Here is a 15,352-nt window from a genome sequence, read left to right on the forward strand (position 1 = left end):
CTCTTCCTATCTTTATCGTTCAGTGGCTTCCGCTTTCCGTGTAGAGGAACCGCGAATACGTCGAAATGCTCCGTATTTCATCCTGGATCCAATGGTACGTGTCAGATCACCATTTGGGTTTAAAATTTTCTCCTTTTTCTGCGCAGGTCGTTCACCTTCACTGGTATCGGAAACCGTTACGGTAACTTTCTCCTCAGTCACTCTGCAAGTAGTAGGTCACTCGTTCCCTCTCGGTACGATCGTCCAAGCAATTTGGGACTTCCTCTTTTCTCGTGTTGTGGTACTATCTGTCAAACAATTGAATGTATGCCTGTTTGTGCGTCTGGCATCCCTGCATCGACTGGTGTGGAGACTATGAGAATCAAATCAGTCAAATCTAAAGTCCGGTGGAGTGAGGAAGGAAGTATGAAGCACATGCTTAAGACAGATACTATAAATACAAATTATGCATAGTAGAGATAAGAGATAACAACATAAAGAGATACGAAAAAATTATAAAACAAAGAAAAAAAACTTCGTAGAAGATTAGTAGTGGTGGTATAGATTGGAATTGTCTCTAAATACATCAATGAGACAACGTTCAGCGAAAAGTGGTCGTCGTCTAATGATTAAGGCAACAGACACCCAATTCAAAGAGCAGCAATTCGAATTCGTAGAAGGAACATATTATTATTATTATTATTAGAGAGCAAAAGTTTTACTTTCGCAGCCATTCACTTTCATTAATCATCTGTCTCCTTTAGCCTAAAGGGCGTAACCGAGGGACATTAAACTTAGACATAATAGAAGAATTATCACGTTATACAAACCAAACTCCCGTGACGAACACATGACACTACTAGTTGCTTTTAACACAAATTGTTTTAAGACTTCTCTCACTTTTTTAAAGTAAAGCAATTGTCATATTTAACCGTGTTTGAGACTGGATTTTCTACAATTTAGAGATTCAGTTAATTATCAGTATAATTGAAGCATATTTTCAATCATTTGATAACACTTTACAGCGTAGAAACTGTTTTTCAAGAGTAACAGTTTAGCGTTTTTGACCTACATAACTTGCAAGTGTGGAATAAAGTGGTATAAGATTTCATTTTAGAAGGTGTTTTAGTTCCTAAACCCTCGCATGTCGTAAGTTTAGCAGCGCAGCAAAATAATACAAATCCAAAGAAGGGCAGGACAAGCCTTTGAAACAATTTATAGTAATAAATAAATAAGGTGAGGTTTTTTAGATAAGAAGTGGGTAACATCTCTGTAAGCAGAATGCACTCATCTTGAAGATGTAATAAATTGAACGAGACTTGAACAGCAAAACTAACCGATTGATTTCAGCTGGAAGTCAGTTTTTTAAAGTAATAGTATGGACAGGATTTAACTATGAAGTTTAACTGTACATTGTATTATTTGCTGATAAATGCTATAGCGTACATAACTCAAATAATAGTCCTACCTTATTTCGCGAATTTTTGTGATTCACTCATAAGGTTTTAGTGTTCTCAGACATCTTCTTCGGTGACTTCTAAGAATTGCTAAACTGGAAGCATTATTAAACCTCTCTCTCTTTCTTCACAAACTATCGATTTTTACGTTTTGAACGGATCTATGTTGTGCAGTTAATAATGTTTATTGTCACTAATTTTTGTTTAGCTCTTTGTCTTTCTGTGAGGAAAATAGTAACGAAATTCCAGATATTTGTTGATCCCTTTCCACTACCTAAGCGAAACAGGCTTCTTAAAAGAAATTATGATGCACGAATTAAATTGACAAACTATGATTGTTGAGGTGTGAGGTTAACTGCTTTTTCAAGAAGGGAGGAAACTTAACTCCAGTTTAGCAATTTTTAGACATCCCGAAGAAAGTGTCGGAGAACACTAAAACTGTATGAGTGAATCATAAAAATTCGAGATACAAGGTAAGACTGTTCCTATTCATTATATTCTTGTGTTTTGTGTATGAATCAAATTTTCGGAATTTCGACTATTTTCATCCTCCTAGCCTGAAGGTAAGTAGGAATTCGAGTTTGATGAGTTCTGTCTTTATTGTAATGTGGGAAGGCTATGAACTTCAAGAATTTTAATCGAAAAAAAAAAAAAGCTCTGGTTTTGTGTGCTGATTGAAGATCTCGTTTTCTTATTTCTATTCAGTTACTTCAAAATACAAATTTTTAACCATAGAAGTACTGATTTATTATGTAAAAGAAAGTAGTTCCATCCATTTCTTCGTTGAAAATTGTATGTTGCCAGGTATGATTTCCTTCTTCGTTGTAGTTGTTGAATTGAAATACTACATTATGATAATATTTGTGTATGTAAATTCGTGAAGTTAAATTATTTAATAATAAATCGTAGATCGTTGGATTTTTTAGTGCATCTTATGCTTATACTTTTCAATAATTTCATCCCATGCTTTATGAATTATCGGTATTCAGCGAAGTATGATGCTTTGTACGTATGTGATCTGTGTACTTGTAGCTTCGTTACCGAACTTTTGTATATGAATGATTCTCATTGAATTCCCCAGCCACTTCTTTCTTTTTTCTTTTTGTATAACTTCTACCTTTTTTCTTCTTACTTTTCCGTTTTGTGAAGAATATTTTCGTATAAACTGTTAATCGTAATACCTGCCGAAATTAGTTTTAAGAGCTTTCATATTTTATATGCTAGTTAGTTACTTTGTTACGTCAAACCTAAATCTTAACAATTCTAATTCCTTCTTAGTTATAAGTTTAAGTGTGAAATTGGCAGTGAAAAGCCGACGAAATGTAGCAAATCTGATTCGCACACATTAAACACGATCAAGAAAACCAGGTAACTGAACATCGGTATATGATAAATTGAGAAATCGCCATTTTCTTTTCATACCATGATCTCCGTAAGTGCGAATTCAAAAACAGAATGTAACATGTACAGCGGGGGACACTTCTAAATGGTACACCTTAGCCGTAAATCTCCATATGGCTGTACCATTTAGAAGTGTCCCCCGCTGTACGATTGGATTGGAAATAGAACTTCTAAATTTCATTCAAACATTGTGTTCCTTGTTTTAGGGAATGAAGAAGGTCCCATCTCCCCATTTCATGACATCCCATGTTACGCTGATCCTGATAAGAAAATCGTTAATATGGTGGTAGAAGTTCCAAGATGGACAAATGCTAAGATGGAGGTAAGTAACGATAAATATAACAGATAATTTTCACGTACCTGTGGGTATTACGATAAATGTAGTTTTAACTTTAAAGAAAATTGATAGTTACGAAAGTTTTTATGGAGGTAAGTTGTATGTTAACAGAAATTGAACTTTATGCTCCGATCTCGCGTCAGAAGAAGAGCAGAAACACTGCTTAAGTTAATAATTAACGTTAGTGAAAAAGTAGCATGTGGCAGACTGATGGACGCATAACCCGATATTTTTTAGTCTTTTCCGCTTTTTACAGGTACATTTTTTCTTTTCATTTAATTTTTCTTTGTGCTCAGATGTCAGAGCTAAAGGTCTGGAATCTTGCCTCTATAAGAAGTGAAAGATATGCTAAATTGAAATCCAGAGTTCTTCAGGAGTTCTTAAAGTGTAGACTTAATTCTGTATTTATAGAACTAATTCAAAGCATTTTTATTGCATGCAGCAGTTCACAAACAGGTAATTTATTCATTCGTGGCTAAACATTAAGGCAGTGGTGACAGGTAAGCGAGAACATCGATGGTGAGTCAGTAGTTTTCCAGATATACCACTGATGCATCCGTAACTACTTGTACACTGCTAACATTTCTCTGCTCAGTCTGTATGTCCATTCCCTTGCCCTCTCTGTTGCTGCTCTTAATGTAAAGACGTGGTCCGACTTAATGCATTGGACAGTTGGAAATTACTGTTGTAAAAGACAAAAGCATGTCCCCCAGTCAAGATTGGCTGAAATGGCCTATGGGCAATATCAAGATAAGGTATCACACTTTCATCATACCGTCACATCGGTATTTTGGTGAACAGTGTCTTTGCCTCAGATACCAATTTCACTCAGGAAACTACAAAGTCACATTGTGGACGAGCGTTGAACTAGAATAAATCCGATTCCTACTGGGGATTGGACAGGACGTCCGATTGGTAGACACCTCACCGACTGCGCCACCACTGCTTTCTTTTTATACATGTAAATATTGAGTAAGATTTTAGGGTCATACTTGATCATCCTATTTGTAAGGAATGAAGTAATGTTACACTTAAGTTTTCTATAGGTTTAATTTAATAATATTGAGTGAGGGACAATGTTGAGATTTCGTTGTAGGTGTGTTCTTTGAATGTGTCATGTTATAAAACTAAAGTTATAGGTAGAATAACGAAGAATAAATTTTCATTTTGTTGAGTAATATATATTGTTTTATTTGTATGTATTTCAGATTAATTTAAAAGAAGCGTTAAATCCTATAAAGCAAGATATAAAGAAAGGGAAACTTAGATTTGTCGCTAATTGTTTTCCACATCATGGCTACATTTGGAACTATGGAGCAATTCCTCAGGTAATTATTTAAATAGACATTCTTATTTTTCTTAAAATGAATATTGATATCAGGAAAGTAGTGGTAGTTTAATCAAGTGTTTGATGTGCGTAATCGTTTTCTGTTATAAAAGTACAAAGAAGTAATATATATATATATATATATATATATATATATATATATATATATATATATATATATATATATATATTTTCTAAGTAGATGGCTGACAACTCAGCTAGAACGGAAACACTATACGTTATTAATTGCGCGGTTAGTCAGAAGTTAAGTGTAGGAACTTCAATTTTCTGAATGTTTTATAAAAGCACAAAACTTCGCTATGTTTATCCCATTCCCACTAGGTTCATCAGAAAACTAGCATATATAAATATATGCTTGTAGTTATTCACTAGAAGATGAATGTGTGAATGCTTCGAAAGTGCAATGGGAAATTCTTCCTAACTTTCCCTAGAGTATCTCCTATCATTTATTCGGTTTTGTGAAGGACTAGTTACGGAACCAGCGTTATCAGACGACGAACAATATTTAAAAAGCTGGGGGCAACTGGAATGGAGTTATACTGCAAGGGTATTTTCAAGCTTCCAGTAAGGTGCGAGAAATACGTGTAAAGAAATAGATAGTTTGTTGAAAAGTGAAGTCCATAAATTAAGATGTAATATGTTTTTCTTTAATAAAACCAAACTTTGTTCGAAGAAAGTTGTCCCTCACATTTTTGTTTGAATTATGTGGTCAAATCTAGACATCTAATCAGGGGATGAATACTTACACACCATGTATATATTTAACAAACCTTGTAATGTATTTTAGTTCATTTCTGTAAGAAAAAAGAAATAGAAAAGATGGTGTGCTTGAAAACGACTGCAACCATTTTTGTGTATATTTATAAATAAATATTTTCAGTAATGACTTACAGTATGACATAATATGAAATCCAGTTTTAAAGATGGGAGTGAGAAATCTGAGTACGATTGCTCGTACCTTGTTTTAAGGTTTAGCCATAAGAGAAGTCATGTGAGTCAAGGCTTGGATATGAGGGAAAATTGCAGAATAAAAATAAGCAAATAAATAAAATTGATAATAAAATTACTAATATTTGATCTGCTTTTTAATTTCCAAATGCACTGACCGAACACTGAATTATGTCCACCAGTTGTAACATGTAGACAGCGATCCATTGGAACAGCGATATCAAATGTGGATTATCGTTTGCTGGTATGGACAACCTAGCTGTGTGTAATACGGCCTTCACTGGCGAGATGGAAGTTGGGGTGTCTCATAAGACTAGATGTGTCGTTCCATGGTGTCTTGCTGGGCTTGCAGAGTGTCTGGGGGCCATGGAAAATACTGTTCCGTATTTTTTCTAATCATTTCTGCGCGGGGGGTTCGCAATGGCTAGGTTCGTTTTTGTCGTGGAAGATAACATTGACATGAGGGGAAAAAGTGTAACGTGGTCTAATGTACCCAATCTGTCAGATGATGGCGATACAAGTCATGTGTTCGTCTTCAACTACTAGGAAGTATAGATCTTGCTATGTAAACATCCCCCAAATCATACACCCACTGTCACTAGCCTGCACTGTTAACACCTGCAAAATGATTCCTGCACTCGTGGTGTTTCCACCAAAGATGTACATGCCAATGCATGGAATAAATAATATGATTAAATTGCTAGCAGATCTTCCTTCAGTCTCTATCACCAGTTCGCAGACAGCACTGCTGAATCCGGGTGACGCGGGAAATAGCCCATATGTTGTGAGTGTACGGCACATTGTCATAAGATATGTTTTTATTCGAGTTAATTACACCCCATTGTCCTTTGCCTGCAATCCCGTTCCAGTCACTAAATGTTATGCACATCCCGACAATCAGGCATGTTCCATCCTCGACAGTTTTGGCAGCAGTTAGTCACTTGTCCCTGCTAGCAGCAGTCTAGATACATTTACTCTGTGGCTTTTCTGGCAAATTCCAGTAGTGCAACTATTTTTGTAATCGAAGAATACACTATTCGGAAGGGTGGTCATAATTCAGTGACGATCAGCGTATATTGCAATATATGATAATTAGAGAAGTTTAATGGCTAAGTCCATTGAAATGTACGTGAAGTTATTTCTGTTGCATTAAGAAAACAGATATGATCTATTTAGCTGTAAAAGTAATGTTTGAAATATTACGTTTTGCAGACATGGGAAAACCCCGATATTTTAGATGAATCCACTGGTTGTAAGGGTGACAATGATCCTATAGATATTCTTGAAGTTGGTTACAGGGTAAGTTGTAATTGTATCCTTTGTTCAACTTCTACTGCCTTGTATGCCTTGTATGCTGCATAATGAGTGTTAGTGGTAGAATAGCGTTATAAAATGGAAGTAACTCGTTGAAACAAAATGGTAAATTGGTTCAATGTTGTGCAGCGTGATAATTATGGACTATCGTTTTTAGTTTCTTTTATAAGCTTCATCTGTAAACATGCCAGCATTATTATTCAAGACTAGTGTATATGAAGGGAAATTTCTACGAGAAGCTTGTGAAATTAATTAGGTGTTACCTTGGACCGATAATTATTAAATAGACATGTGGTAAATATTATGATTCAAGTTTACATTATCATCTTCAGTTGGTATCCTTACGAACTGGTAACGATACTAACGCTATAAACAAATATTCCTATACGCACATACTCACTGTCGCTAACGCGTTTGCTCTGGCCCTCTAGTTTTTTCAGTCCTGAAATGGAATAGATGCATAGCTAGCTTATAGTGACCACCTAGCACACGGTTGTTACTTTTTTAAAACCAGAACTCTACCAACCAGCGATACTAATGTAAACTTAAGCCAGTATTACTTTCTGTTGCTTATCGTCGTTAGGTTTTAGGGGGCACGATAGCTCAGAGATGGACTTCCCATCCTTGTGCGTATGTTCTTGGTTCGATTCCGGACCGTGTGGGTAAAATCGTGTTCATGGATTTTCTCGAGGTTCTTCTGTTTCCTCTCACAGACTCTTCATCCTGTTCTTTCATTAACATGCATTTGCAGGTGTTATCCCCTCCTTTAGCTACAAGGCCTAACTACATGAGTTAAACCTAGTATTTCATTTCATACAACATTATAAGATAACTGTGTACGCAATTTTGTATTTATTATTATTAAGTCATTAGATGAAGTTGATCTCAGTCTGTCTCTATTAATTTTGCCTTTCTTTTATACATATGTATGTATAATATTTATTTTTGAATTTAACGTCTGACGTTTACGCACCAATTTTAAAATAAAATCGTAAAGATAGATGTACACGAATTTCGGTGTGTACATAATATAAAATGAATTAGGTGCTTACCAATATAGTAAAACCTAGAAAAAGATGCAATTTGATATGACGTTGGACGACCTTTCGCCCTCAGAATAGCTCTGACGATGTGACGCGGAGTGCGAGTCAGAGGCCATGAATGGGAGCAAGTGAAATATAAGACCATTCCGCATATAGTGTATCACTCAGTTTCGTGAGAGATGATGAAAGCGGAAATATGTCCGGATTCATATATCTAAAACGGACCACAGATGTTCAGTCATGTTTAGGTGCGGGGATTGGCTTGCCCAGGGAGATGTTAAACTTCATTGTGATGTTCCTCAAACCACGCCGCAACAATTTCAGGTATGTAAGTGGGCTTATTATCATCCTGGAATATGACGAAGCGGAAATCACGAGCAGTTTCGCGACTGGTAAACGTCAGCACGAACCCACTGAAAACTGTGGATATTGCGATCTACAGCATCACAGAGCTGCGCCATGTTTAACGATTAGGCGGAGACACTGCGGATCATATGCTTCTTTGGACGTCCATCACACATAAACATGGTCCGTGGTTTGAAATAAAGGTGAATGATGACTCATCCGACTATATTACACTTTTCAGTCAGTAGTCCATGTTACATGTTCACGGCACTTTTTTTCCGTCCTAAAGTGTTATGGTCCTTTGTCAGGGGATTCAGTGCAACTTTACTTCTTATATCCATGTCATGTAGGTCGTGGCGAACTGTGATTGTCGACACAGGCTGTGGGGGGTGCTATCCGTCACTTGCCTTCCAGTGGCATGATGGTTCTGAGTGACTCTGTCACTGAAGGTTTTCTTTACTCTTAACAAGTATGGTTTTGCCGCGAGTTTTGTATTCATCATCTTAAACACGGTCCTTATGACACGTCCAGAGACATACTTGCTACTTTCGTCACGCTCGCAGCACGTAACAGAGCACCAACAATTTATCTTTTTGAGAACACCCATTATACACTATCACCGTGTGCTCGGTTCGTTGCACAGAACCGTTTTAGTGCTCATCACATAAAACCTAGTTAGCCTTAACACACTACCACGAACAACTGGACGCTGCGATCGCCGCTTGACTGTTGCTAACCGAGATCCGACTTGTTTTCATTGAATTAAGTGTCTGTGTATAAACTTGTACATCACTTCAACGCTAAAGGATTTAATATAAAATCTCTCTTGACGCTAATTTAGCATTTGAAGTACTCGTACTGTATAATATGTATATACATTTGTCTCTAAAAATTTTCTGTTTTTCTTAACCTGGAATCAGTGATATAAAAAATTGAAATCTAAATTTTGCCTTTTTGGTTACCTGAAAGTTTTAATCCTGGATTTAGTTTCCACTCAAGTTATTTAAGTTCGGATATAAAATTGTGCAGATACCTAGACTATATCTAAATATACGAGGCAAAGTGAAATCGAGAAGAAACAAATGAAATAGTAGTAATATTTTATAGTGTTATTTTTTTAAATTTTATTTATTTATAGAAACAGCACCTGCATGTTTGGGATTATTTATTTTAGTGATAATTTTAGAATATCTTTAAAGTTCAGGGTTACTTGCAAAAAGGAAGATAATTGAATTTACATAACGATATAAACTTTAACTCTGTTTATAGGTAGCAAAACGTGGAGAAGTTCTTCAAGTGAAAGTTTTAGGAACGATAGCACTTATCGACGAGGGTAAGTTTTATAGCACTAATGCTTATTTTAAAACTACTAGGTACCTACAAAATGATGTAGGATTTTGACCCTACAAATCGAAAAGCTGTCATATAACGTAAGGCATGCATGGAAAATCAGAAATAGTCCCCATCAGCAGCAGCACTCGAACAGACTATGGACCCCATGGCTGTGGAGTTCAGCGGATTGTGAACGTGTACCAAAAGATACTGTTCAGACCATGAAAACTTGGAACAATGGAATGAATGAAAAAATGCTAATACACTATTGTAATGTCCGAGGAATATGAAGAATATAATAGCTGTTCCTAGCGGATAGTAGTGATACAAGAGACCTTGGTAATATCTAATTTCGGGCTCACAGTGGCTTAGTGGTAGAGGCCTCACTTTCTGTACGTATGGTCCCTGGTTCGATCTTAGCTCTTACCAAGTGGGCTTTGTGGTGGACGAGCACTGCATGGGTTTTCTTGGGGTTCTCCTGTTTCCCTCCATTTTCTTCATTTCATGATTACCATTCATCTCATTATCACAATCTCCTTCAGCCTCTGTACATAATTGTGGGACGTTAAAAAATGTGGTTCCGTGTTGTCCTAAAGAAGAATAATACCTTTGCGTGTTTCACAAGCAGTAACTCTATGGGTTTCTCACGGCATTTTCTCCAAATGCCTGGTATATGCGGCGACTTGATGCGGCAGCTGAAAGGCCTACTTTAAAGTTACACAACACACACACACGCGAACAAGCTGCTTCGATACTTTCATTTCTCGTCGAGACTGGATAAGCTCTGAGTGTTGTGTGTGGACAGCGTGCTTGTATTACTAAGAATCGATGGTCAGAGTAGCTTCCGATCACTTGCCAGGAACGTGCGTCATTTCGTTTCCTCTCTCTGAGCGTATGATTAATGGGACGTCAAAATTTTCAGGAACTTTTTTGTTACGTTGTAGTATCGCAGCATTTGTTCTCGTAGCCTCCTCCCGAGGTTTAATAAATATGTTAGTCATATCATATATAAATGTTGTTATATTATTGTATTATTATTATTTTATTTTCTTATTATTAGTTATTTATTTTTTCTTTTTATTGAAGATGACTCTTGTGCTTTTCATAAGAATAATTTCTTTAAACAAGTAAATTACATTTTGTTGTCATAAGATCGCATTATTTTAGAATATTCTTGTTTATATTTACCTTAATAGTAGTCTTGTAGATTTACATTGAACTTAAAATTCTGAATTAATTGTAAATATCAACATATCTCAAAGAACAGACTTACTGTATTTGGTAATAATAGAAAGGTGACTATTTGTGGGAGCTATATAATTGAAAAATGGCAAAACTCAAAGTAACTGCATTTCAAGTTTCTATTTTCTAAGATGGTTTAAAGCTTATATAAAGAACTTTGAGTTTTTGCTATGTCAGAGCTGGAGAAATACTCACGACGCATGCCAGTGAATATGTGGATAAAGTTACCATTACTACTCAGTTCTGGTGTAAGTGATATTCCTAATCCTAATTCTTAATCTATCACTTTATTTTATCTTCCTAATTTCCACTTTATCATAGTTTTAAAACACAGTAGAATGAAATATACCCTTGTTCTGTTAACTAAGTGGCGGCTCGTAGCTATAATAAGTAACCGAGCTTTAAGTCTTCATCCAGGCGAAATTAAAATACCGCTAATTTTACAGTAATTATGTGATATCTTCAAATATATAAAAGATAATTGAAATGTGGATCAAGAGCACCCTAGACAATGTTATTTTGCGTGAGATACCGTTATCACAAGTCACCTAGTGACTTTCCGTTTTCAGCTGTTTAGAAACGCAAAAATAAATGCCGATTTTCAAAATGGCTCGAAATCGAAAGCAGATAAGTGAGTCGTGATAACGGTTTCTCATGTAAAATAATGTTGTCTAGGGCGCTCTTGTTCCACATTTCGATTATCTTTTATCTATTTGGGGCCGCGGTGGCTCAGTGGTAGAGCGTTCACCTCTTGTGCTAGGGGTCTCGGGTTCAAACCCTGCTCCCGCCAAGTGAACTTTGTGGTGGACAAACACCGTGTGCGTGGGTTTTCTCGGGGTTCTCCCGTTTCCTCCCACTTTCTTCATTCCACCATTTCATTCATCTCTCATCACCACCGTCTCCTTTAGCCTAACCGGCATAACCGTGGGACGTAAAACTCAAAAATTTCATTTCATTTTTTCTTTTATCTATTTGAAGATACCACATAATTACTGTAAAATTAGCGGTATTTTAATTTCGCCGGGATGAAAACTCTTAACTTGGTTTTGAGCAGAACACCAATACGCATACGTAAAAGAATGTTTAGTGCAATAATGTTTCTACATAGGTATATGTATTATTACTTAGTATTTTCTTACTTATTTATTTCTATTTTCTTCAGGAGAAACTGATTGGAAGATCATTGCTATTGATGTGAATGATCCAATGGCAGAACAGTTGAAAGGTACGAATTTAAGCTTTTTATGAATGCAATGTACTTTAATTTCGTAATTCAAGTTTGTGGTTATACAGGGTGTCTCAAAAGTTCCCTGAGACAGTGTGACTGTTATCATCAGAGTTACAACAAAATGTAAGAGGAAAAACCGTCTCCATATATGATGTTTTCAGTCTAAAGTGAATGATTTTTTTTTTTTTTAAATCTGACGAGCCGTTAAATCTGACGACACATTTACACGCCCAATATTAAATGAAAATGCAACGTTGTCATTTACCCGGACCTACAACATAAGTAAATGAAGTTATGTCTTTTGCACTAACATGTCAAGACCAGCCCCATTTAAAACAGTAACTTCTTTCACTTGTGTTGCAGGTCCAGATAAATGGCCACGTTCCATTTTCATTTAACATTGGGCGCATAAAGAGAGTACAGCCTAAACGGCTCGTCCGATTAAAAAAAAAAAAAAAAAAAAAAAAAAAAAAAACCACTTTAGATTGAAAACATCATATTTCGAGACGGGTTTTTCTCGTACATTTTGTTGTAACTTTGATAACAATAGTTACCCTATGTCAGGTGACTTTCGAGACACCCTGTATATGTTGTTTAATTATAGGTACTTCTTTGATAAGCCGTAGTCCCATTCAAATATGGTGGGGTTGTGTAGAATGAATAGCTCCCTGAAGCTATGGTTTACATCCCAAAATATTTTAATTACCCAACAAATAGTAAATGTGATGGCGAGTTATTATAATGATTAATGTTGGATCGAAGGATTGAAATCCTTCTCGTTAATTACGCATCCCAGATAGTATATTTTTTGTATGTTGTGTAGCGTATTTCTCCATGGCGAGTACACACACACTGACCTGCTAGTCCACGGACACGCACAGCCTGCGAGAGGAACGTAGGAATGTAAACCGGCCAACAGTTATTCATTATTCAAGAGCTTATATGGCGAGCGGGGAAGGGGGGTGCCGAGACACTTCTCTGTGGATCACAGAGGCATTGAAGAGGCATATCTTACTGTAGGTACCCTTCTCGTCTCCCGTTGTATACAAAACCGACTGAAACGTCATCCATGTGAGCAACAGTGATGCGGGACGATCACCCAGCCTGCCGTAGCCCCATCATACGACTACAATCACAGTTTCACAATAGATATTTACAGCACGGTCCTGGTATATCAAACGTGCAGTGAGTGATTCACACACAACAAAAGCCAGTGTGTTGTTGAACAACTTTCAAAATAACAGCTGCGCGTACCTTTTATAGTACGAAGTTTGTATTGAACAATATATACGGAGTATTCTGAACTGTGTTTACACCAGTATTTGTATGTATGTATGTGTGATTATAACAAAGCAAATAAAACTAGTATGCCATCATAACAACTTCCCGTTCCCGTCTCATTTTATGCTCTGTTTTCTTTCCATTTCCCTCCTGTCTCTTGGTGCGAAAGCTTATAGCCTATCTTCTTACATGGTATGCAGTAACATACTTTCGTGAACACATTTTCTAGCATATCAATAAATATTATTATATCGTATTTTCATGATTCATTACGAACAAACAATTTTTAAACGTTTTTCAATCTTCAGGAATGCCTTTCGGTAGAAAGATTAGTTTTGCGTTAAAAGTGAATTTAGGTTGACAAGTGACATTTGATTTATCTTTATATTTTTTCAGACATAGATGATTTAGAAAGGCTAATGCCAGGTCTCCTGAAAGCTACTGTAGAATGGTTCCGAATATACAAGATTCCCGATGGTAAACCTGAGAATCAGTTTGCTTTTAATGGAGAAGCAAAAAATAGGGAATTCGCACTGCATGTCATAGATGAAGTACACAAATATTGGAACAGTTTGATTAGAAAGGAATCTGAAGCAGGAGGAATCTCGTGGTAAGTAATGGCTACATTATCTGCCATATTGAAAAGTGTTTTGTTTGTACTTGAGGCGTTTCATATTGATTGAGACTAACTACTGCGGCCGTAAAAAACATGACAGAGTGCTCCTGCATGTATTCTCCCTTTGCCTGGATGCATTGTCGACATCGTTGTAGCAGTTTTTTGAGTACCTGGTCGAACCACATTTCTGGGATGGTGCGGCACCAGTTGTGGTCAACTATACGTAAAGTGTCGTAAATCTAAAAAGGACTCCCCGCAGTGTTTCATTTTGTTAAAGAGTGCGTAATCCGAAGTTGTTGAATCAGAGGACTATGGTGGATGTTGTAAACTGTGATTCCCAATTGCCGAAGCGTTCTTGTTGTACAAGATGTGTGGTCTTGCGTTATCGAGTAACAGAACCACATGTTTAATCCATTTCCTTGGTGGTTGTTGCTGAATTACACGACACAGTCGGCGATAGAGTTCATAGTAGTATCACTGTTTACTGTGCCACACGGTGGAAGCGTAGTCGATGATCATAATTCTATCTGCATCCCAAAACACGGAAGTCAGTTCTTTGTGATTTTTAGTAACTGAAAAAAGACTCATCCTTCGTCACCAAACGTGCAAGAAACTGCTCTGGATTTGCATTATGCAAGGTGAATAGAATTTTGAAACATTACACATGCTTCTGTTCGACAGTTAGTTCATGCGACACCGACGTGCCCACACTTCCTTCATCTTAGATCTGTCACCTTCTGATCCACCGCTGGGGGTTCACGATTCACGGGGCATTCAGAGGCTATTTCGTTTCTCCACACTCGCTATACCAGCTGTGAAACCACCTACCCACCGGAACATAGTCGCACGACTTGTAGCTGGTGCAGCAGCACACACACTGTCGGAGGCGCTGATGAATTAAACAGCAGATACACCTTCCACAGGGACCACGTGGTTTATGTTTGACCATGATTGTCTTTTCCATGTTGATTTCTCTTTCTGCACTCACTCTACCTCACGTGTCTGCGAGCACATCAAGTGTGTGCAACATGACGCCATTGTGTGAGAGGAATGTGAAATACGGCCGGTATGTAGTCAAAGGCCATATCTGTCAGACATGGTTTTCATTTCCTTTCTCGCAACACAAATGTTCTCATACGAGATACAATCTCAATCAGTAAGGAACGTCCTAAATATTAATGGTTCTAGTGAAATGGAAAACCTGTTGTTCAGTTGATCTTAAAACACAGTTACTTCTGAATAGTATATTAATGTGTTAATTGGTTTCGAGAAAGGTTGTGTTCAAGTTTTTTTTTTTTTTTTTTTTTAGTTGTAAAGTGCAGAAAATAGCTGAGAATAGGAGAGGAGTAATTTATCTCGTAAAAACTAGTATATGTGTTAAGAGGATAATACATTAAAAGTACTTTTGTTGAGAAACAGGAATCTGCTACATGTAATGGCCATGGAGAAAATTTCTTTGGTAGTGGTATGTTTGTTCCCTA

At 36.8% G+C, this 15,352-nt stretch overlaps 2 protein-coding genes across 4 annotated transcripts in view; one reads left to right on the top strand and one right to left on the bottom strand.

Moving 5' to 3' along the window:
- Nucleotides 1-15,352, bottom strand: part of LOC145693417 (transmembrane protein 138) — a 287,808-nt gene that overhangs the window by 253,241 nt on the left and 19,215 nt on the right. The gene's annotated exons all lie outside the window — the stretch shown is intronic.
- The window catches only part of Nurf-38 (Inorganic pyrophosphatase Nurf-38), a 65,586-nt gene that overhangs the window by 8,374 nt on the left and 41,860 nt on the right, over nucleotides 1-15,352 (top strand). For both annotated transcript variants that reach the window (XM_081769382.1, XM_081769373.1), the window contains exons 2-7: nucleotides 3,044-3,159; nucleotides 4,383-4,502; nucleotides 6,683-6,769; nucleotides 9,442-9,505; nucleotides 11,909-11,971; nucleotides 13,652-13,865. In XM_081769382.1, the coding sequence (XP_081625508.1) occupies nucleotides 3,044-3,159; nucleotides 4,383-4,502; nucleotides 6,683-6,769; nucleotides 9,442-9,505; nucleotides 11,909-11,971; nucleotides 13,652-13,865 (664 nt within the window). The remainder of the gene's footprint in view (nucleotides 1-3,043; nucleotides 3,160-4,382; nucleotides 4,503-6,682; nucleotides 6,770-9,441; nucleotides 9,506-11,908; nucleotides 11,972-13,651; nucleotides 13,866-15,352) is intronic.

This window comes from Thermobia domestica, chromosome 1 (assembly GCF_964235325.1).
Source record: "Thermobia domestica chromosome 1, izTheDome1.hap1.1, whole genome shotgun sequence".
In the NCBI taxonomy this organism is placed as follows: Eukaryota; Metazoa; Arthropoda; class Insecta; order Zygentoma; family Lepismatidae; genus Thermobia; species Thermobia domestica.